The sequence below is a fragment of the Mesocricetus auratus genome, unplaced genomic scaffold, assembly GCF_017639785.1.
Source record: "Mesocricetus auratus isolate SY011 unplaced genomic scaffold, BCM_Maur_2.0 Super-Scaffold_100007, whole genome shotgun sequence".
NCBI lineage: Eukaryota > Metazoa > Chordata > Mammalia > Rodentia > Cricetidae > Mesocricetus > Mesocricetus auratus.
This window is the reverse complement of record NW_024429191.1, coordinates 31489243-31514107: the sequence shown is the minus strand read 5'-3', so window position 1 is coordinate 31514107 and position 24865 is coordinate 31489243. Positions and strand designations below refer to the sequence as shown.

Sequence of the window (24865 nt, the reverse complement as noted above, 5' to 3'; positions counted from 1 at the left end):
CATGTATATGTGTGTGAATGCTGATGTCCATGGTAACCAGAAGCACTGGATCCCTGGAGCGGGAGTTACAGACAACCCTGTGAAGTTTCAGATGTGGATGTGGGTCCTCTTCAAGAGTAGTTCATAACCATGGATCCATCTCTCTAGACCCCAATCTTGTCTTAACATCTGTGTATGTGGGTATACACATCACTGTGTACAGAGATGAGGGGACAACTTGTAGGAGTTGGTTCTCTCCATCTACCCTGTGGGTCCCATAGACTGGAGTTTCAGTTTGGTGATTAAGTGTGTACCTTTATGGTTTCACCAGCTCTGGGGTAAGCTTCTGTACAGACTACACATGTTCTTAATCACAGAGATCATCACCTGCCTCCAAAAGGCTGGGGTCGAATGTGTGTCACACACTTAGAGATGGAACCCAGGGCACAGCATACGCTAGGCAATAGTTCTACTAACACTTCTTTAAAAAAGATTCACTTTTATTTTATATATATTAAGTATTTTGCCTGCAGTTATTGTACACCACGTGTGTGCCTGGTGCTATGGAGTCCAGAAGAGGGAATGAAGCTGAAGTTACAGGCAGCTGGGAACTAACTGCTTAACTACTAAGGGCCTCTCCAGACTCCTTCATAACACTCATTCAACAATTCTTCGCTCTTAATCAAGAAGCTTAAAAATTTATGGCAACCTCATTATGGTACCCATTAAGAGATTCTTTTAGTGATTCCTATCCAAGGCTAATTAGATTTTTAGAAGAAATTACGAAGCTCATACGTTTTACTAATTTTACAATCAGGTTAAACTATTAACAACTTCAAGTTTAGATGAGAAGCCTTGTAATTTGCTCCAACTCACAAATGATTTGAAAACCAATCTTTGCCACAAGCTCCATTCTGAGAATTTGTATGTAGATGGCACATGTCAACTCCAGGACACTGTCTCTATTAGAGTGTACTCTATTATTACCAGGTTCCTTAAAGCAGCTGCTTGGTGTCCAGGGCACTTCAGGGTTATATCAGAAATTCTGTACATTAAGTGGCATGGGAAGGCAGGATTATCCACGAGTTCCAGGACAGCTTGGGCTATACAACAAGCTCCAAGTCACTCATGGCCACACAGTAAGACCCTGTCCCTCCCCATACCCCACCTTTACTTAAGAGAAAGTGCTGTACATAGATGATATTTGTTTGGTCAGGAAGAAAAGACAAAGTAGCAAAAGTAATAAGTAATAACAGGCTGGAGAATGTGTTTCTTTTAACTCAGAAAAGATACCTAGAAAAAAACCAAGGGCCTTTTGATTTGGACAATTAACTCATAAACCGGTTTGTTTATGCAGGGCAATGTTGTAACTTCACTATTGGTTCCAAATTCAACACAGTATAAAGCAAGGAAACATTTATTTACTACACTCACACAGTAATGATTAAGCATCCTGATGTTTGCCCAGGGAGCTTAAAATAGCAAATATTCAGTCCCCACAGAACTGTCTTCGTTTTTTAAAGCCAAGTCAAAGAATAGTACGGAAAACTCATTATTCACTGAGCATGGCACTCAGGCACCATTCTCGGGATCTGAACAAAACACGAACCATAACCCAAAAATCTGTTTCTACTTGGCTTCACTGATTTACCACTTAAGGAACTTAACACAGGCTAAGGTTCTAACTAACAGCTTATCTGAGACAAATTGAACTCCAAGATCACATGACTTGACAAAAAATGTACAAATGTTTGTTAAGAACTTACCATTCTGTCAATCATTTTAGAGTCATGAAATATACATAGCAATATATTTATAACCAGAAACTACACTAATTAGACACATCATTTAGTTTGTTAAGTTCTACCTGAAAACATGCCATTTTAAGTAAAATCCTAAAAACAAACTCTTCTATGGTTTAACAATCAAGTCCTACTGAAGCAGCACAGATTCCTTTCACAAGCGCAGGCCAGCAACAACACAAACTGCAGTATATGTCATATGTCAGACAGACAGGTCCCCAAGTTCTTCTGAAGAATGCCAAGGAGTTGCCAGAGAGGTTACACAGTGGCCTTGATCTTTATTTTTCTTTACCTGGAATTCTACAAATTCCAAAATTGATCAATTGATTTATCTTGTTTAATAAACAGCACCAGTCGTGCCCACTGATACAATTCAAACCTGACTTTCTCAGTTCTCAAGTTTATTATGAAAACACTGCGGTGACTTGTGCAGTAACATCATCTTACAGGAGGGAAACAGTTCTGTTCAAAACAACTCACCAGGTTTTCCGACAATAACAAAGAACAAGGTGGGGCTGAGATTTGAGAAGGGGATAAACTGAGTGCAGACAAATCATACAATTAAATTAAATGGTATCCCTGAAAAGAAACAAAACAAGAGGGGACGCCTTGGTACTTATTTAAAAATGTTCATTAAGCTCCAATGATTGTTTGCTATCCTCATCTACAGTCATGCTGAGTAAGCTACAGCTAAGTGGAAGTCAACTGGACTCACAGGTGTTAATGTTTACATCCTATTTCTGCAGTCTCTCAAGAAAGCAAAAGTAACTACAAATAGCGCTATGCCAGAAACTGGATTCTTGACCAACAATGTCGCGTCAGCATGCAATGAACTGGTTCATTCTAAAGTGGTCACGGCTGTTGATGACAAGAGGCTTTGTATTTTTATATGGCACATCTTTTGGTCCGTGTGAAAACAAGTTTTTTGAATGTTAACTATGTTCTGACACTTTGAAGTTACTGTTGCTCTTCCCATTTCCATTAGGTCAATATACGGTTCATGGCAATACTGTACAAGTTTAAATTTTCATTACAGGAAGTAGTCTGGGGTACGACGAGTGACGTGTGGCTCGCCTCTACGAGGTGCTGGATCAAACTGCAAGCTGAAAAACAAAACAAGATTCACCATTTCTATTCTAAGAAGACATCCATGTACTTATCAAGATTAAGATCTTCAGCTTTTCAGATGTTATGGTTTATTTTCTATCCAATTTCTGCCTATTTTAATAGGCAGAACCCAACTTTAGAGCTGGGTATACTGGGGAACATCTCTAAAAGCAGCATTTAGAGTTCTAGATCAGCTTGGGTTATAAATACAAAAAATGAAATCACCTTTAATTCTAGCACTTACGAGGCAGAGGCCAGTGTTGAGTTCCAGGCTAGCCAAAGCTACATAGCAAGACCCCATTCCAAGAGAGTAGGGAGCTGCTCATACATAGCTTTAAATGTTAACCTGACACAAGAAAGTCATTACCTAGGGACAGTTTTAATTAAAGACTTGTCTACATCAGGTTGGCCTTGTGGGTGTGTTTGTGGAAGACTCTCTTGACAACTGATATAGAAACACCAAGTCCAAGCCAGGCATTGGTGGTGCACACCCTTAATCCCAGCACTTGGGAGGCAGAGGCAGGCGGATCTCTGTGAGTTTGAGTCTACAGGGAGAGTTCTAAGACAGCCTCCAAAACAATACGGAGAAACCCTGTCTCGAAAAAACAAAACAAAAACAAACAAACAAACAAAAAAAGAAACACCAAGCCTGTTGTGGCCATTACCATTCCCTAGACAGAGGGCCCTAAACTGCCTAAGAATGAAGAAAGCTAACTGAGCATAAGCAAGGACTCACACATTTATCTCCACTTCTCTGTTTTGAGTCAAGGTTTCTTGATATAGCCCTGGCTGCCCTCAAATTCAGAGAGAGCATCCTGCCTCTGCTGTAATTAAAAGCATGTGTCACTATACCCAGCTCTGCTCTTGACTGTGGATGTATTTATTTGACTGCAGCCGTGTTTAGTTCTTGCTTCACCTTGACCTCAGTGGCAGACTATAACTTGAACTGTAGGCTGAACAACGGCTCCCTCAAACACGTGTTGCTTTTGGTCAGTATATTTTATCGTAACAACAGGAAAAGTAGTCAAGGATGCCCTTAACTTCCCAATACTCCTGCCTCATCTCTCATGTACTAAGATTAGAGCTCTCAGGCGGATCTCTGTGAGTTCGAGGCCGGGCTGGACCGATAGCCTCCAAAACAATACAGAGAAACCCTGTCTCGTAAAAACCAAAAAGATTAGAGCTCTGAGCCTGTGTTGTAATGGTACTTCAAAAACAGCCAACTTCAATTCTAGAGGCTACATTATCATACAACGGGCCCCTTCTAATAAGATCATTTAAACGTCTGACACATTGATCTGATCCATAATTAAAAACATGGGTTTAGAAATTGAAGATCACTGGTACAGGCCTTTAGTCCCGGCACTTGGGGAGGCAGAGGCAGGTAGATCTCTGTGACTTCAAAAGGCCAGCCTGGTCTACAGAGTGAGCTCCAAGACAATCAGAGCTATGCAGTGAGACTGTTTTAATAACAAGAAATTGATGACCTAGTGATTCATTCTGGGTTCCAAGTAAGAAAGCTAATTCCCATTACATGTAGGTCCATTCCCATGAAAATGCAATCAACCTGTAATTTGATTTACCAAGAGCTGGAGAACATGCAGCTCTAGCTCAGGGTAGATACTTACAAAGAATACTTAAGAGTATCGTCAAGTTCCATGATTGCAGCTTGGTTACCACAACGATAGCAATAGTTTGGAGCACTGAAAATTGTTACTACATTCCGGTCATGGCACCAGTTATATCCCTGTGAAAAAGAGGCAGGAAAAAAAGTTACTTAGCTACCTACACAGGTAAATAAGACAGGGGAAAAAAAAAAAAAAAAAAAAGAGCTTCCCTCCAAGAGAAATCGTGGCAGCCCATGTTGAAAGTTAAGAATCCACTAGAGGCTTCTTTTAAATCACCTACAGCCCAGTTATCTAAAGGACTACAACGCTGCTTTGATGGTCTTTCCCTTTCCTACACACAGCCATCCTAAATATGTATAAACAAACAACTGTACTGTACTATACCCTTTTCCATCTCTCTAGACCTTAACTCTTTCACCTTTAAATCCAAGTCCCTCCAAGTCATTAAAAATCTGAAGATACATTAAATATATGCTCCTACCACCACAAATTTGTCTTGTATTTGACTGCACATCTACTTAAAATAGTTTAGCTCTAGTGGCAAATTCTATAGGAAAAAAGGACTGTCTCACTAACAGTACCAACGTCAAACTCCTTTCTTCAGGTTTCAAAGAACATACCTCCATCACCAGCTGGTGAGCTCTGGACACCAACGTGAGGCCATTGGCATGATTAAATGTCTCAGAAATATCTTGGCCAAAGGTATAACCAGCTCCTCGAGGAGATATCCCCCATCCACCACGGTCATCTGGATCTGACCACAGCAAGTCACACATTGGACCCTAAAAGTTACAAGTTATAAACTGATTTTTACCAAAGTGGAAAAGTCTTGATTTGATAATTCACCAAACACAGCACTCTATAAAATCACTTTTTGAGCAGTGTCTGCTGAAAAAACTGTGAACTTTGCAGTTAAGGTCTCTCCAAAATTAGAAGCAATTCTAACAAGGCACAGTGCACATCAATAGGCACATTCCATCAGTAACTTATTCTATAAATCCAAGTTTCACTATTAGACAGGATGGGCTAATTTAATAGTGACGACACCAGAGGCTTCTAAACTTCTTCTTAGCAATAAGAAGGGCTCATATGTCATTTAATCTTGAAAATCTGAGTTGACATATAATGGATTAAGCTACAGGTCAACAATTTTCCTTTTTTCCTAAAGAGCTTCTGAGGAGAATTTATCAAAGAGAAGTCATACCTCATGAGGAACTTCTTGTAGACGATCAAGTGCTCGGATGTGATCCAGTGTGTCTATGGATGGAGACAGACCACCATGTAGACAGAAGATCTAAAAAGATGGATTACAACTGGTAACTATACCTGAGAAATCAAAATCTTGGGGTACACTTTAGCCAGGAACCTTCACCATTTGGCTGCATCAGTTCCTAGGTCCTCTCTGTTTCCATGAAGTGAAGAACTGGCCATTGTTTTGCACTACCCCCGACTACTGAGGATCCATCCATCCTTCTTGATCAACTGCCATCGCTGAGGGTCCTTACTTACAGCCCCACTAGACTACCAGGATTAGCAAACGGCCCCTCATATCTCCCAGGCTCCTCTACAAACAGCCTCCAAAGCTGAATGGTTTACATTTCCATCCCATGATCCCATTCTGTACAGTTCAGCACCTAATAACATAAGGGGAAATATATATATAACAATATTTACCAAAAAGCACCCCAAAAGGATGTGAGCTGTTAAGGGAGGAAAGTCAGCAGCTCCTAAACACTGAGAAAACAGATTACTGGAAAAAGGAAAAGCCAGCATGAGTTTTAAGATGCACACACCTGCCCATCCACCAAGGCAGTGAGAGGAAGATAGTCAAAAAGGTCTGTGAAGTATTTCCAAACGTTTGCATTTCCGTATTTTCTTAAACACTCATCGTAGAAACCATAAACTTGTGTGATCTGTCTGCTCTCATGGTTCCCTCGGAGTATGGTGATACGTTCACGGTAACGAACCTAAAGCAAAATAGACAACAGACAGTGAAACCCAGAGTTCTAATTTTGAAGAAAAAAACCAAAATACACATTTATACACTTCAATGAACTGAAATCAGATTATAAAAGGTTTTTTCCAGAAAAGGTTTCTCTATGAAGCTCTGACTGTCCTAGAACTTGTTCTGCAGACAAGGCTGGCCTCAAACTCAGAGATCTGCCTGCCTCTGCCTCCCAAGTGCTGAAATTAAAGGGGTACACCATTACGCTTGGAGATTATAAACATTTTTTAAAAAGTGTTTATCAATATCACCTTAATTAAAATCAAACCCCCTGTACCAGCCTCTGTGAAATAAAAATCATACATTTTTTCTATGACTTTTACTAAATTTATAGTTAAGCAGCAATCACCACAACCCAATTTTAGAGGTTTGTATTACTTACAAAGATCCCTCATGCCTATTTGTAGCCCCTCCCCCCTACTTCTACTCTCCCACCTCCCTTACATTTGTCTCTTGAGAATGACTGTTCTGGACATTTAATGTTAAGTGAAAAATTACAAAACAGTTTCTTGTGTTGTATATTCCTTAGAGCACTGTCCCAAAGTCACCATACTGCAGCATAGATGGGGTAAACACCTTTTACAGCTGTACACTAGCTCACAGGGTAGCTACACACCACAATTTCTGAATTTGCTCACATGCTTTCAAATTTCTCGAGCATATTCCTAGTGTGTGGCTGTTGGGCTACATGACTGGTTTATATGCAACTTTATCAATATTCTTCTAAGTGGTTGGACCATTTCACATTCTTGACAGGAATGGATGAGGAGTCTAACATCTTGGCATATTCATCTATGGTATCTGTTCACTTTAAGGTAGGTTTCCCTAATGAGTAATGAATGATGTTAACTAACCATGTTCTTATTAACCATCTATCCTTTAGGATGAAGTAGCTATTTAAGTACTTTGCCCATTTAAAATTAGATTATATATCTAAGGTCAGGCATAGTGGTCCATGCAGAGGATGAGGAGCTTAAGTCTTGTTCAAGTTATAGTATAATAATCCTGTCTCAAAAAAATCTGTTTTAGCTGGGTGGTGATGACAGACACCTGTAATCCCAACACTCGGGAGGAAGAGGAAGGCAGATCTCTGTGAGTTCAAATCCAGCCTGGTCTACAAAAGGAGTTTTAGAACAGTCAGAGCTGTTACACAGTGAAACCGTGTCTCAAACAACAAAAAAAGAAGAAAAATCTGTTGGGGCTGGAGAGATGACTCAGAGGTTAAGAGCACTGACTGCTCTTCCAGGGATCCTGAGTTCAATTCCCAGCAACCACATTGTGGCTCACAACATCTACAATTCAACCTGGTCCCCTCTTCTGGCATGTAGGGAGAACACTGTATATGTAATAAATAAATCTTAAAAAAAGAAAAAAAATCTGTCTTAACATGGTTGCCCATGCTTATAACCCCCAACACTAAAAAGACCGCAACCAACTGGAGAGCAGCCTGGGCTAACTACCCTGTAGAATAAACACCAAACCAAACAACAACAACAAAAAAAAAGAAACAAACCCCCACAAACAACAAAAACTTTATTATTAACTAAGAGGCTTTAAAAAAGGGTATATACAGGCAAGTGAGATGGCTAAGGGCAAATGTGTCTGCCATCAAGCCTAATTTTAAGATTACATTTCATTTATTCTAAGTGCATGTATTACATGCCTACGTGTATTCCAATGATCAAGTTTAGTGGCAACTGCCTTTACTCAGCCACCTCACTGGCCCAAGACAGCTATTACAAGACAAGCTATACACTTTATCTGTTAGGTACCAGTTTGCTCTCTAAGACACATATGGTAGAAAAACACAGTGTAAGAAATGTTTTACATTTGAAGTGAGGCTATGTTTCAGTGGTGAACCTGTGCTAGAATGCAAGAGGCTGAGTTCAACCAGAAGCGCCAAGAAAGTAATAACTGAACAAACTTTCTTTTTCTTGGCAGTATCTTTGAACTGCTCCTCCTACCTCCATTTCCTGAATGCTAGAATTACACATATCTATCAACACATACTTATACTGTGCTGGGGGTCAAATGCAGGGCTTCCTGCATGCTAACCAAGCACTCTAGAAACCTGCTGCATCCTCAGCCCTGGATTATCATTCTATGAACACAGCTGAGCAATCTGAGCCTAATTAAGAGTGCAGATATTTTTTTCTTCTTAAATTTACAGCCTTTGCTATTAATTTAGGCCAACAATCTGTTTTGATGCATTTGTTCAGACACTATTTAGGAAAGGGCCACCTTCCCCATAATGTTCATTTGCTAAGGACTGCCATGAGTTTTGGAGTGGGTCCATACACTACAGAGGCATTTTTCCTTAAAGTATCAGCAGAGCTGGGCCTTCTAAAGTCTTCTCTTAATTTTTTCCATGTGGTCTCTCATCTTCTTCCCTATGTTCATGTACAGCTGAAGGCAAGAGGACAACCTTGGGTGTCATGCTCAGAATCCACGTGGCCATCCTTGGAGACATCATCTCATTGACCCGGAGCTCATTAGGCTAGCTGGCCAGTGAGCCTTAAGGACTTTCTTGTCTCCAATTATTCAGGACTGGATTATAGGTACATGCCTCCATGATTGGCATTTTAAAAAACAATGGGTTCTGGGAATTGAACTTAGATCTTCCAAATGAGTTATCTCCCTAGTCTCTTTTAGAGAGAGAGGAACTACTCAGAATAAGACCTACCCTTTAAGGTACATGGAATTAGGGTTTGGGTCTATGACATGTATGAGGACACAATGCAGTCTAGTCCTTGGTACATAAATCTTTTTGTTTTGAGACAGGGTCTACTATGGAGCCTTGGCTAGTGGGAGCTTTGTGTTAAATGAGACTACCTTTGAACTCTAAGATCAGTTTGCCTCTGGCTCTGGAGTACTGGCATTAAAGCAGAGCCAACCAGGCCTAGTGGTACATGAATTCTAATAGGAAGTGGTAAAGTTCCCCACCCGAAGATTAAATCAAGCAGCTCCCTAAGGTAGAGGCAGCATTCACTCCACTTTAAAATCAATGCCACCATGCTTCAGGGTTGATTCTTCATCTCTACATTCAGAGCTACAAATGACAAGCAAGGATTCTGAAATGTGATTCATTCATTCATTCATTCATTTAAAGGAAAGATGTTTTTGTATAAGTCAGGCTGGCCTCAACTCTCAAGGCTTTTACCTGAGTCTCACCAGAGCTAGAATTACAGACTTCAGCTCTTATGTTTAACCATTATTACTCCAGGGGAAAAAGCTATTGTTTAAGTATTTGCTCACTTTGTACATTTAGACCAAATTCCTTTTCTAATATTAAAGACAACAAAATATTCACTTTATAAATCTCATCTTCTCTCAATTCTTTGTGAAATTTTCATAGGACTGTCAAATGTGTAAGTAATCCAACACATTTGTTCAAACTCTCTTAGCAATACGGTTATATTATTCCCATAGCCAACGCACTAAACTAAAACTTCTACTTGATCATCTTGTCAATCACAGCACTTGAAAGACAGAGGCAGGTTATGAACACTTTGGGTTTGAGGCCAGCCTAGTCTACATAGTAAGTTCCAGGACAGCCAGATACACTCTAGAATAGTGAGATCTTGTCTCAAAACAAAGGAAAACAAAACAAAACCCTGGGGTATCCCAAAACATCATGTTTTGAACCACCTTCTGGCTCCATATGCAGATGAGTAAGTTTGACACTCCCTGAACTATTTACATTGCTAAATATAGAAGTTTGTTCTAAAATTTAACATTCAGATGAAGAAAACAAATCATGGTAGGAAAATAACATTCCAGAAGGCTCTCACCCCGTTCAAAGGCCCAAACAGAAAAATTAAATTTACCTTAAGAGCTACAAGCAGTGTAACTGTTTCAACTGAGTAATATCCTCTGTCCACATAGTCTCCCATAAACAAGTAATTTGTATCTGGTGATTTGCCACCGATTCTAAAGAGTTCCATGAGATCATGAAATTGCCCATGCACATCTCCACACACAGTGACTGGACATCGAACCTCTTGCACGTTGGATTCTTTTGTCAGGATTTCTTTAGCCTACAGATAAAAAAAAAAATACATTCAGCATTAAACGGTGCTAAAAAGATGCTTTTGTTCATATTAATGCAAAGGGCAGACTTAGCAAAATATACAACCACAGGCATTTGCAACCCAAGATAGACATTAAAAATTTTAAATTTACATTTTGTGCTGGTTGGTGGAGGTGCACACTTTTACACAGAGAAGCCCTGTCTTGAAACTTCCCCCATCCCCAAAGCTTACATTTTATATATTTTATGTGCAAGTTCTCATTCCACCCATATGTGTTCTAGTGTTCAAATCCAGGTTCTTGGGTTTACTGGAAACACCAGTACCACCCATTCAAGATCAATGAAAATGATCAGGACGTGTGGTCTGGAGAGATGGCTCAGTGGTTAAGAGCACTGGCTGCTCTTTCAGAGGTTCAATTCCCAGTACTCACAGGGTGGCTCACAACTATTTTGTAACTCCAGTTCCAACACCTCTTCTGGCCTGAGGGCACTGTATGAAAGTGGTACAGACATACATGCAGGCAAATAAATAAACTTGGAGAGAGAGAAAAAAAAGCACTTGAGGTTGCCTCTCAGGCTTTGACATTTTTTGATCTAGACTTTTTTGGAGGTTAAGACATTTAAAGTTTTCTCGCATCTCATTCTATTTCTTTATAATAGAATATTCAAGATAGCACACATGCTTTCTAGGCTGCTTTTAGAAACCATCATTTAGTCAGACAGCTACATATGCTAAAAATGTATAGAGGGAGATAACTATCTGCTAAACCATCTGAATAACTCTGCCCTGTGCTAGCTAGCCACTGGACACTGGTGTACAAAACAGGTCATTTATATGGAGGAGGGGGAAAAGGAGAACAGACTGAATGAACAAAGCAGACTACCCTAAGTCTTAAGAAGGAAAAGGAGACTACTTTAAAATGGCCAATTGCCCATACCCAAATTTTGCAACCCTACAACCCCAGCATTCAGGGCCAAAGACAGGAGACTTGCTACAAGTCCAAGGCCAGCCTGGATACATATGGATATCACCTCTCAAAAGAATCCCCCCACACACATACACACACAAATAGAGAACAATATTACTAATGAGCCAACCTGTGACAACTAACATCACCACAACTTAGGGTTATACATTTGAAACACAGGTCTCTATTTCTTCCCCAAAATTGTAATCTTTGAAAACAGAATCCAAATCCAACATTTAAGTCTCTCCCCACACCTACCAATGTTGTCATCAGCACAACCATATTAAACAATTACTATTCCCTACTCTCCAAAGACTTTGGGGGAGCCTATTTCCAGACACTACGTTTAGAAGAATATTTTCAGTTTTAAAAAGAGATACTTCTAGAAACACTGGGATTAAAGGTCCCTGCTACCATGCCAGGCAAGATACACTCCAGTATTTAAAACACAACAACAACAATAAAATCACCCCCACACACATAAGACTAAACATTCCCATAGACCATAATCCTGAATTTCTTAGGTGAAATAACCATTAGTGGCATTTTGTTGTGTTCTTTCAAACTTCAGATATTTTACACATCTTGTATACAACAACTGGCAGTTTTCATTTGCATTCTATTCTAGAACTACATTTTCCACAGCCCACTTTTCTTTTTTCCAAGACTGGGTTTCTCTGTGTAACAGTCCTGGCTGTTGTGGAACTCAGAGATCCGCTGTCTCTGCTTCCCAAGTGCTGGGATTAAAGGTGTTCGGATTTATTATGTGTTTGTATCTAGAGAAGTCAGAAGAGGGCATCAAATCTCCTGTAATTGGACTTATAGGTGGTTGTGACCCCACCAGACATAGATGCTGGGAGCCAAATCAGGTCTTCTGAAAGAACACCAGGTGCTCTTAATTTAATTCAGTCATCTCTTTAGTTCCAGTTACACACAACAAAAAAGCCCCCAAGCTTATAAAGAACTAGTTTTATGTTTCAATCTTTTTTTTCAATTTATCAACACTAAGATAATGGCTACAGCAAGTAAATTATTTTAAATGCCAAGACAATAAAGGCTGCAAATGCACATGTTAAAGATTACTGTACAACTAGGAAAACTATTTGTGTAATAAGGCTGGCCTGGAGAGCACCATTAATCTTTACTGTTATTTGGTTTTTCAAGACAGGGTTTCTCTGTATTGCTTTGGAGGCTGGGTTTTTTTTTTTTCAGTTATAATATCTTATATTTTTATGTCTGTGTACTTCTCCCCTTTTTGGCCATTTGACCCATAATCTGACACTGTAGATTGTTACATTTCTCACTAGAACATCCCCTTTTATCAACATATATACAGACAAATCCTGCATCTTCTACATGGTGGGGATTCAGGTCATGAAAGGAGAAAACAAACAAAAATCAGGCTTTCTATATTTTCTTATGGGAATCAAGTTCTTCTGAATCAATGCAGAATTTAATTTTTTAAAGATTTATTTATTTATTACATATACAGTGTTCTGTCTACACGCCAGAAGAGGGTACCAGATTGAATTGTAGATGGTTGTGAGTCACCATGTGGTTGCTGGGAATTGAACTCAGGACCTCTGGAAGAGCAGTCAGTGCTCTTAACCTCTGAGCCATCTCTCCAGCCCGCAGAATTTATTTTTCAACTCTAGCTTTATTAATTCTATCTTCGATGATCATTTCTTTAGTTCTCGATAGTTTCCTTCCCTCCCAACCCATCTCCCGTGCCCTTGAAACTTTATTATTTTTTTATTTTTCAAGACAGGGGTTTCTCTGTGTAGCTTTGTAGACCAGGCTGGCTTCTAACTCACATAGATCCGCCTGCCTCTGCCTCCTGAATGCTGGTATTAATATACTAATAAAGACGTGCATCACCACCGCCCATGTTATTTTTTAAGTCAAGGTCTTGCTATGTATACCAGGCTAGCCTCCAACTCAAGATACTCTGCTGCCTTTGCCCAGTGTTGGGATTAAAAGTAAGCACCACCACGACCAGCTTCTATGCCTTTAATGGTACCCTCCAGAGATGTAGGCCTTTATCAACCTGTTTTCAAAGACAAAAATACTTTATTTTATGTGCACTGGTGTAAAGGTGTCAGACACCCTGGAACTGAAGTTACAGAAAGGTTTGAGTTGCCATGTGGGTGCTGGGAATTGAACCCCGGTCCTCTGGAAGAGCATCGATGCTCTTAACCACTGAGCCACTTCTACACACACACACACACACACACACACACACACACACACACACACACACACACACACACACACCCATGACAGAACCATTCAAAGCAATTTGATTTATGTTAGAACACTGAAGTGTTTATTAAAACAATCAACTTCACGCTGGCATTTTGAACCCAAAGCAAAAGAAAACATTTTAAAAGTTATTACTTTTATTTAGTGGAGCAGAGGAAAGATACACCTGTGAACAACTTGTGGAAATCAGTTTCTCTTCCCAGTATGTGCAGCCTGGGGATCAAACTCAGGCAGTCAGGTTTGATAGCAGACACCTTTCCCACTGAGCCATTTCGATAACCCACTTTTTGCTTTCACCAAAACATTTTCCCCAGGCTGGGTGTAGTGGTGCAAAACTTTAATGCCAGCAATGGGGAGGGGGAGGCAGACGGATCTCTGCGATTCTGTTCTACACAAATGAGTCCCAGAACAGCTAGAGCTATATATACACAATAGAGACCCTATGCCTAACCCAGCACTCTGCACAGATATCTATTAGGCATGTTTGTTGTTTTCCAAACCTACAGAAGAGGCACAAATCACAAAGCTACCCAAGCAGCAATTTGAGGGAGATGGTCATCTTTGTGACTCACCCAGTAGGTGGCAAAAAAAAAAAAAAAAGACCCCTGGGGCTTGGGAGGAGGCTCACAAGTTAAAAGCCAGTGCTTGTGCAGAAGACTGGGATTCGGTTTCCATACCTATACTGGCAGCTTACAACTGCCTGCAACTCCAGCTCCTGAGGATCGGACACCTTTCCTGGCCTCTGCAAGTAACTGCCTCTACATGGTGTGTGTGCGTGCACACAAATAATAAATCTTTCCCCTGCTCAGTGAGTACACTAGGAGAGTGTTCACTGCCATCGTCACGAGACACCACTGAGTTCACAACTGATGAGGAACCTGAGTCCTCCAGTCAAGGGGGCTGGAAGTCCTGATCCCAGGCCCAGTGATGCCAGATTCTTCACATCTAAGACCAGTTAGTTCGTGTCAGCTATCCTCAGTGTCCCTCAGCAAGGGTAGGAGCCATAACTTTTATCCAAAGCAAAACCCAAAGAATAAGACAGCATCCACTGGGTTGAGTAGATGGCTCAGCAGATAAAGCACTTGCCAGACAAGCCTAAAGACCAGAGTTCAAATCCCCAGAGCCCAGTAAATGCTGTCTGCATAGCAAAAGTATCTGTAATCCCAGTAAATTTCTCTGCAGAGATGAGATGGAGAGACAGGAGGCTCACTGAAGCTCAAGAGTCAGCTAGCCTGGCATACATAGCAGTGAACAAAAGGAATCCCAGAGAGATGGCTCAGTGGGTAAGAGCACTGGCTGCTCTTCCAGAGGACCCAGGTTCAATTCCCAGTACCCACATGGCAGCCCACACCTGCCTATAACTGCAGTTCCAGATAATACAACACCCTCACACAGACATACATGCAGGCAAAAATACCAATGCACAGAATAAAAATACATCATTAAAAAAACAAATAAAAGAATTAAAGTTATAGTTCAGATAGGAACAATCAAATCCAATGGAAAAAAGAGATTTCATAGAAATATCCTAAAATAAGGTTAAAACTAGAAATAGGCTATTCATTCAACAAGATCTCATGATCAGGAAATGCAATCCAAACAATGTGGAAATTCTGGAAGGAATGTAATCTTTGGGGATCATTAGCTTATTACCAAGATCCTTTCAGTATGTTTGAACAGTTTTGTTGTCAGCCTGCTGTTAAGTGACCCACAGATTAGACCTCCTCCTCATTTTTCCCCCTAAGACAGGGTTTCACTGTGTAGCTTTGGCTGTCCTGAAATTTTTTTTGGAGATCCACCTGCCTCTGCCCAAGTGCTGGGATTAAAAATGTATCACCACGCTTAAATATAGGCCATCCCAACCATCAAATACAATAAAATGAAAACAGGCTTATGTGAACTAGACTTTGTAACTCACCCACAGAATTATTCAAGGAAGACAATGAAAAGAAAAATCCAGCCAGGCAGTGGTGGTGCATGCCTTTAATCCCAGCACTCAGAGGGCAGAGGCTGTCGGATCTTTGTAAATGTGGGGCCAACCTGGTCTACAAAGCAAGTTCCAGGACAAATAAATCCTGTCTCAAAGAAAACCACACACAAGAAAGGGAGGGAGGGAGGGAGGGAGGGAGGGAGGGAGGGAGGGAGGGAGGGAGGGAGGGAGAAGGTAAGAGGAAGAGGGCGATCCAATTACTTAATCATTACCTTGTCATTTCTAGTTATACTGTAGAAAGAAGCCACCCATCTATTTAAGTTAAAACACAGTAGAATAGTGGTTCTCAACCATCCTCCTAATGCTGTGACCCTTTTTTATACAATTCCTCATGTTGTGACCCCCAACTATAAAATCATTTCATTGCTCCGTCATTAACAATTTTGCTGTTAATCAATTGTAATGTGAATCCTTGATATGTCAGACACGAGACCTCCCCCCAAATGGGTTGACTTACAGGTTGAGAACCACATTGACCTAGAAGCACAATACTCCAACTGTGTCAAAATCCTTGTATGCACTTAATGTATCAAGCTATTCATCAAAATGACACAGAAAGCACAGATGTTATTTCTGCTATCTCTAAAGCCAAATCCATGGCTTTGAAAACTGAAAGGTAGTGCTGAGACATCCATGACCATGTCTGTCATTCACCTTCCCCTACCTCCCAGCACTCCAAGCAGCCACAGCTCTATAGGAAGTCAAAACCCTCAGAATGCCCCCATGGAAAAAAGGGAGCTTTTCCAGTAGAAGACCAACACACTTGTACTCACTGTGGATGTCAAGGCCCAAATGAGCAACAGATCACCAAAGTGGCAAAACCCCACCTAGCCCCCACTGGGGAAGACTACACCCAGCTGCCTCCTGACCATTAAATGATGCTCAGGTGTTTAGAATGGGATCATCTCCTGGATCTCAGTTGGTTGTTTAAACAGACATAGTCCCCCCTACCCATTTAAAAGCATTTTGGAAACAGGCAGGATTGGGAAGAGGCAGGGGAATGGGGAGTTAAAGGTTGTTCTTGGCTACTAGATTACTTAAACCCATGAGACATTGTTTCAAAAAGTTCAAGTCCTAGACAACATACTAATATCATCCCAAACTAGGCTAATTAATGGCTGCAAGCCTTTAATCGTAGCAGTTGGGAGAAGAAACAGGGGATCTCAGAGTTCTAGGACAGCAGGGTCTACATAGAGAAACCCTGTCTCAAAAAACAAAACAAAAACCAACATTGAATCACATACCAAGAATCGTGATACTTTAGTGTACCAAAACAAATCCCTTGTTTCCAATACTGGCTCAATCATCGTATGCTCATTTTTTGTTCTACTTAAATAAAGCATGTTGAAAATAGGAGTCTTCTTTCCTTCTTAGCCAAGGGTTCTGCCACTCATCTACAGTCCCGCCCCTTGACATTTGACAGAGCTTCCCTAATAGTGTGGGCAGGTCTTAACTTCATTATATGGTCTAGGTTTGTCTACAACTTGGCCTCACATGGCTTAGATGCCTCCTCCTCCTTTTGAGACTAAGTATTTATATAGCCCTAAGCTGGGGAGTTTTTGTTGTGTTCTAAGATTTTTTTTAATCTTATGTGTGTTTTATGTTTTGCCTTCATGCACATTTGTTTGAGGATGCCAGATCCCCTGGAACTGGAATTACAAACAATTGTGAACTGCCATTGTGAATGCCAGGAACTGAACCTAGGTCCTTTGGAAGAGCAGCTACTGTTCTTAAATGCTAAGCTATCATCTCTCCAGCTCCTAGAAGCACTATCTTAAAGGTTCATGACTATAGTGTTTTCAAAACAATATACTCATGAGGTTGTGAGGAAATATGCCTGTAAATCCAGTACTCAGAAAGCAAAAGCAGCAAGATCTCAAATCCTAGGACAAGCTGGGCCACACAGTAAGACCATCTAATGCCCCTTACAATAAATAAAAATAAAAAATAAAATTTAACTAAAGTTCCCCAAGCAATTCCTATATTATGTAAAAAGTAGAATTTTAAGGTCTTTACTGAGGGAAACATGATACAGCTCACTGGATGATTAATGTTATGTTTTACTACAGAAATAATTCCGTGTTTCACAAATTCTGCCCTGGGTAGAAGACACTGCCATCAATTCTGCCCTGGAAGGAGACACTAACCATAAATCATCTTCGTGAAGAAGCTAACATTGGTTTTAATTTTTCTTCTTGTTTTGTTTTTTTTTGCTGTCCTGGAACATGGTCTGTAGACCAGACTGGCCTCACTACCACTGCCAGACTGAAACTTTGCTATTAATTAAAAAAAAAAAAAATCAAGGGCTGGAGAGGTGGCTCAGAGGTTAAGAGCACTGACTGCTCTTCCAGAGGTCCTGAGTTCAATTCCCAGCAACCACATGGTAGCTCACAACCATCTACAATTCAATCTGGTGTCCTCTTCTGGCAGAACACTGTATATGTAATATATAAATAAATCCTTTAAAAGAAAAAAGAGAGAGAGTAAAGTAATATAAAAAAATCAAACTGAATCTGTGTAGAGATATGCCATCAAGTTCAGCAGTGAAGGCCTAACTGAACCCACAGCAGCACACAACAGCACAACCAAGTTTGCAGTCCGTGAACTCAACGCCACACTTGGTTTTATCCAGGTAAACAATCGGGACAGTCTAGAACCAAAGTCTGCAGCCTTTAGCTCTGCCCCAACACAAGGGTAAAAATTATGACCTGTGAGATAACAGTAACCTGAAAATACAAAGCAGTTAATCCCAGACTGTTCAACAGTCACCTCTCACCCCCCAAACTGGCAGCTAGAGAGTTCTCCCTACTCCTATGAAGAAAACTATTTAAAACAATGACACCACCAACAAAATATTTCCCTCTCCTAAACCCAGTCCAGATCAAATATAGCTCAAGAATGAGAGGGCTTTTCCAAAGATGAAAAAATATTTTAATTCTTAAAGAAAAAAATGGAAACAAGTCACACTAGGAGAAAAGTGCTGGTCCCTTTAGAAGACTCAACTCAAAATTCAGTGTTTATTTTATGGCAAACTTGACTTACAATGAAAAAGAGAAGATATCGTTTACAATGAAACAGACTGAACATAGAAATGAATTTGCCCTACTGATTCCTACAGGGTGGGAATAAATAAAGCCTCTTTCTGTGGCTGGGCTTTGTGCATGCCAGGCAGGTACTGCACGGCTGAACTCCATCCCTTCGCTTTCTCTTCATTTATTTTCAGACAGGATCTCTAAACTAAGTGATTGCTTTTGCATATGAAAGCCTCCTGTTTGAACCTCTGAACAGCTGGGACTCTGCACTACCAGGTCTGGTTTTCAGGGCCCATCATTCTTTTTTTGATTTTTCGAGACAGGGTTTCTCTGTATTGTTTTGGAGGCTGTCCTGGAACTCACTCTGTAGACCAGGCTGGCCTCGAACTCACAGAGATCTGCCTGCCTCTGCCTGCCTCTGCCTCCCAAGTGCTGGGATTAAAGGTGTGCGCCACCAATGCCCATCATTCTTGATATAACATGAGACTCATCTTTATGGCCAATATTTGAAGACAGAATTCTGGGCTCTTGGCAGAGGACAGGGAGGACCGAGGAATCAGCATGTGAGCTTAATTAACTACGCCTTCTCATTCAGTTAACCCAAGCTGCAATACAACCCTATGCTGAGAGCACATGGACCGAACAAACCCTCACCGGTGTGTGGGGGCTTTGGAGATGACAAGAACATCATTTTCTGACCTCAGTTTTCATCTCACCAATCTTATTTGAGGGACAAATGAAGTTAGTCACATGTTTTCAAGAGGGGTAGGACAACCCTATCTGACGAATGGAGCTTTGTAGCAGAAGGAACACAATGCTTCAGTTTACAGAATCACTGAGCCCACAATTCAGGCTGACCCATCTACATGCACCTTCATTACCAACATCTCAACAAGGGTCTGCTAACAAAATGAGACCATTGGGACTAGAAGTCATAATTCATGCAACCTTACTCCAGCTTCCCTCACCAGCCACGGAACCTTTTGGGGTCTCTGCTCTGCATCTACAACCAACAGCAATGACTACAAAGTATAATGAAAACACTATGGAAACAGCCTTTTAAATTAAACCCAGAAACTTATTACACTTCATCTAAGAATTTTATCTTGGGGGATGGAGAGGTGGCTTGGTGTTTAGGGCACTAGTTGCTCTTGCACAGGACCTGGGTTTGATTCCCAGAACCTACTTGATGGCTTACAACTATCCACAGTTCTGATGCCCTCTTCTGACCACCTAAAGCACCAGGCATGCACATGGTCGGTGCACATACACATACACAGGCAAAACACCCATACACATAATTTTTTTTGTTTGTTTTTCGAGACAGGGTTTCTCTGTGGCTTTGGAGGCTGTCCTGGAACTCACTTGGTAGTCCAGGCTGGTCTCGAACTCACAGAGATCCGCCTGCCTCTGCCTCCCAAGTGCTGGGATTAAAGGCGTGCGCCACCAACGCCCGGCTTAATTTTTTTTTTTTGAGACAGGGTTTCTCTGTATTGCTTTGGAGCCTGTCCTGGAACTCACTCTGTAGACCAGGCTGACTTTGAACTCACAGAGATCCACCATAATCAGAATGACCATACAGGGTTTATTTCTATCTTTACATAAGGGAGAAGGACTCTGATGCTATCATTCCTTCTTATAAGGAGATCATCCATAGTTATTTTTGATGGGTGTAGCTCTTTAACAAACACTACTAAACTGATGGAAGATTTAGCTTATTTTTCAAATTATCTGTTAAGCTGGACATGGTGGCACATGAATCAGTAATATATCTCAACAATCCCAACATTTGGGAGACTGAAGCAGGGAAGACGCTGAGTTTGACATCAACCTTAAGCACACAAACATATCTGTCTCACTAAACAAATAATATTTAGAAGGCAATCACGCCAAAAGCAAATGTAGTTTTCACCTAGAGACAGAATTGGCAATTAAACATTACCTGTTTTATTTTACAAACCTTGTACAAGGTATACCAAGGCATGCATCACCCTACCTAATAAAACATTTTAGTCTTGTGTAAGGCTTACATAGTTACAAAAGTTGAAAAACGATTAAAAACAAGTCAGGCAACAACATTCATCAAAACAATCTACTTCAAGGAAACTTCAAAATACATTTAAGAATTTTTATTTTCATTTACCTTTTTTTTTTTTAGATGTCTCACCCTGTAATTTTGCTTTCCCCAGTATTGGGATTAAAGGCATGCACCAACCAAGTTTGTTGTTGTTTTTTTGGTTTGTCAAGACAAGGTTTCTCCATGTAGCACTGGTTGTGCTGGAACTAGCTCTATAGGACCAGACTGGCCTCTAACTCAAGAGATCCGTCTGTCTGTCTCCCCAAGTGCTAGGGATTGAAGGTGTGTGCCACCATTGCCTGCCAAGTATTATTTCTTTTTTTGCTTGTTTGTTTTTGTTTTGAGACAGGGTTTATCGGTATTGTTTTGGAGGCTGTCCTGGAACTCCCTCTGTAGACCAGGCTGGCCTCGAACTCACAGAGATCTGCCTGCCTCTGTCTCCTGAGAGCTGGGATTAAAGGCATGCACCACCAACGCCTGGCTTCAAGTATTATTTCTATGTGTCTCTAAAACTAAAACTTTAGGTTACTGAAATGGCTCAGTGGTTAAGAATCCATGCTGGTCTTGCAGAGGATTGAAGTTGGGCACCCAGTACCCAAGTTCAGTGGATCAAAATGACCAAACTCCAGGGATCCAACACCCCTCTGGTCTCCATGGATGCCTTCACAAATAATTTCATACACAATACACACATGCATTAAAACCCTAAAACCTGCCCATACTGAGAAAAAGAGATCTAAGCTGACTAGCCTCACATCTGAGTTTCACGAAGATGTGAAAAACATTACTGGATTCATTAAGTTTCAACCCTCATCATCACATCTTTCCAATGTAAACCTCTGACTTACTAGGTTCATGTCCCATATTTCGTGTAGTTTCCTCTTGCTGTAATAAAGACACCCCGACAAACACAACATTGGGGAGATAGTTTTGTTTTTCCTTCCAGAGATGGTTCTCTGGGGAGCCCTTGCTGTCCTTGAATCCAGAGTTCTGTAGACAGGGATCCTTCTGCCCCTGTCTCCTGAGTGCTGGGACTAAAGAGACACACCACCACGCCAGGCTGGGAGACAGTCTCAGTTCATCACAGCAGGGAAGTCAGAATGGCAGGAGCTCACATCACATAATCAGAAACAGAGCAAAGCTTACACATTTAAAATTGCATCTATTTGTGTGTGCAGGTCAGAGGAAAACTTGAAGGAGTAAGAGGTTTCTACCATACAGGCCCTAAGGGGTTAAACTCAGGTCACAGGGGACCTCTACTATAGGGAGCTTCCTCTATGCTTACACAACTGAGGGGAAACAACCCCCCCCCATCTAGGGAATGGTCCCACCTACAGTGGGTGTGTTTTCCCATCTCATCCTAATGAAGGCACTCCTAAAACATGCTCATAGGCCAACCTGATCTAGACAATTCCTGGAGTCCCTTTTCTGGTGACTCTGGAGCAGCCGTTCTCAACCTGTGGGCTGCATGACCCTTTCACAGGGGTGGTATATCAGATGCCCTGAATATCAGACATTCACATTATGATTCATAACAGTAGCAAAAATACAATTATGAAGTAGCAACAAAAATAATTTTGTGGTTGGGGGTCACCACAACACGAGGAACTTTATGTATTTAAGGGTTGTAGCATTAGGAAGGTTGAGAATCACTGACTTAGAGTGTGCCAAATTGACAATATCATCCTAATCTTTCCAACTAGTTTAAAAGTTCCTTGAGAATATGTATAGTTTATTCTTCACTGTCTTCTGATTCCCTCCATAATAGCATGCAATCTTAGATACTCAAAAACACAAGTGCCAGTTTAGGGCAAAATCCTCTCAGATTAGAAGTGACCTCAGAACATGTTTTAACTATTTTATAATAATTGGTCATCTGAAAACCAGTTACAATCACTTAGTTGGGAAACAAGCAGTGGTGGTCCAGTCTAACAGTCAAATGAGTGGCCTTACTTTTTCCATAGAAATGACTAGCTGACTCAAAATGTTCAGAGTCAGTAATTTGAAACTAAGACCAGGCAATACATATTAAGTTATTTTTTAGGATAGTAATTTTTTAAAAAGCTTATTTCTAGCCAGGCAGTGATGGTGCCTGCCTTTAATCCCAGCACTGGGGTAGCAGAAGCAGGTGGTTCTCCATGGGTTCAAGATTAGTCTGCTCTAGAGTTCCAGACCAGCTAGGGCTACACAAATAAACCCTGTCCCAAAAAAACAAAACTATTTCTAAATTTTAAAAACACCATCCTCATTTGATGTGAGAGAAACAACGATCAAACTAAATGAGATTCAAGTGGGATGTGTTATAGCACACACTTGTAATCCCAGCACTTGGGAAACTGAGACACAAGAATTGCCACAAGTTCAAAGCTACCCTGGCTACATAACCAGTACCAGGGCAGCCAGAGATACCTGGGAGGGAAGGAGGCTTTGTACAGAAATAAACCCACATTTGACTTACACCCCAATTGTTCTCAGCAGTTTCTGAAAAACGCATCAAATGCAAAAACCTCCCTTTTACATCAAACCACAAGGGAGTGGGTACACAGTACTCCAAAAATTCTTCCTAACACAAATTACTAATAATACTTAACTTTACACTAAAATATTAAAACTAATCGTGAAAAGTGAACCCAAAATGGAGTGAAGACGAATATTTTATACTAGAAAATTGTACTAATAAGACTTCAAAAATACAACACGACCGAAAGCTTAACAACCTGCTTTTCCAAGTCTTGGGGAAAACCAATGGAAACGAGATAACCTCAGATACATAACATAGTTATCACTTTGCTGAATAGACTCAGCACCACGCCTGAAATACAATAAGAAGTCAACTCGGGAGATTACTAACACTACTTGTAGCCACAAAAATACTGCCAAGAAACTTTTTTCGAAGAAGGAAAGACACAAGATTTGACTCTCTTCCCGTTTGTGTTGCTCATTCCAGAAATAAATGGCACCATGCCAACCAAGTACGTTACACCGAAAAGGATTTCAGACTCTCAATTTGAGTCAGCATATACATGATAAATTAAAATGACACTGGATTTCCAATCCCAAAGGTCTTCATGTAGTATGACTCACCAAATCCTCCATTTATTCTAACTATGAAAACTTTATACTCTCCCATGAAACAACCACTATGACCTTCGTAGAAATTGGGTTAGCTATTTTGTTTGTAATCGTTAGGAAAATGCACACTTGAAACAGGGCTCCGGGGAAACCGACAAGCCGACCTGAACGCGACGTGACCTTTCCACAGAAGCTGGGGTCTGGCCTAAAAGCGTGTGGTGGAACCCTGTAGGCGGCTCCGGCTCATTGAAGCAAGCCAGGGTGCAAGCGCAAGGCCTTTTCTCCACCTCGCCGCAGGTCCGGGTCCCGTTTTTGGGCCCAAAGCAGAACCAGTCCCCGTGTTCCCGGCTGCCCTGATTTTCAGCGTCGGGCCGGGCCGGCTCGAAAGCCCGGAGTCCGGCGCGCGGCGCCATCTTAGGCCGCGGCGGCGGCGCCATCCAATCAGCGCGCAGGAGGCGGGGGGCGCAGGGTCGCCCGCGAGTCGCCGCGGGCAGCGCCGGGCGCCGGTGTGCGAGGTTCGAGGGGCCTGGCCTCAGTGCCGCCATGTTGCACCGTCCCCGCGGCCTCCTGATCGGGGAACCCGGGCAGCGGCCGCACCTGGGGCCTAGAGTAGCTCACCTTCTCGCAGAGGCTCTTGACCTGGGACTCGGAGAGCTGCTTGCACTCGTTCAGCTGCTCGATCCACTGGTCCAGCTCCTTGGTGAATAACTTCTCGTCCATGATGACGCCCGCCCGAACCGGCTGCCGCTCCGCGCTGCTCCCGCGCCGCCGCCCGCACCCGGGCCACACGCACACGCCGCCGCCGCTCCCCGGGGTGCTTTCTGCGGCCCCTGGCGGCTGCTAGGCGCTGGCGCCGGCCCGCTGGCTCGCTCCGCAGTACTGGGCCGCCGGCCGCTGTGCCTCCTCCTCCGCT

General features: G+C 41.6%; 1 protein-coding gene across 1 annotated transcript; it reads right to left on the bottom strand.

Annotated features, from left to right (window-relative positions):
• Positions 1-1380: 1380 nt before the first annotated feature.
• Positions 1381-24862, bottom strand: Ppp2ca (protein phosphatase 2 catalytic subunit alpha). Its single transcript, XM_005067781.4, has 7 exons — positions 24571-24862; positions 10349-10558; positions 6310-6483; positions 5721-5810; positions 5137-5298; positions 4517-4635; positions 1381-2884 (listed from the first exon to the last, which is right to left on the bottom strand). Exons 1-7 carry the CDS (start codon positions 24670-24672, stop codon positions 2812-2814), a joined length of 930 nt encoding a protein of 309 aa, XP_005067838.1. The 5' UTR covers positions 24673-24862; the 3' UTR covers positions 1381-2811.
• Between the last annotated feature and the right edge of the window lie 3 nt (positions 24863-24865).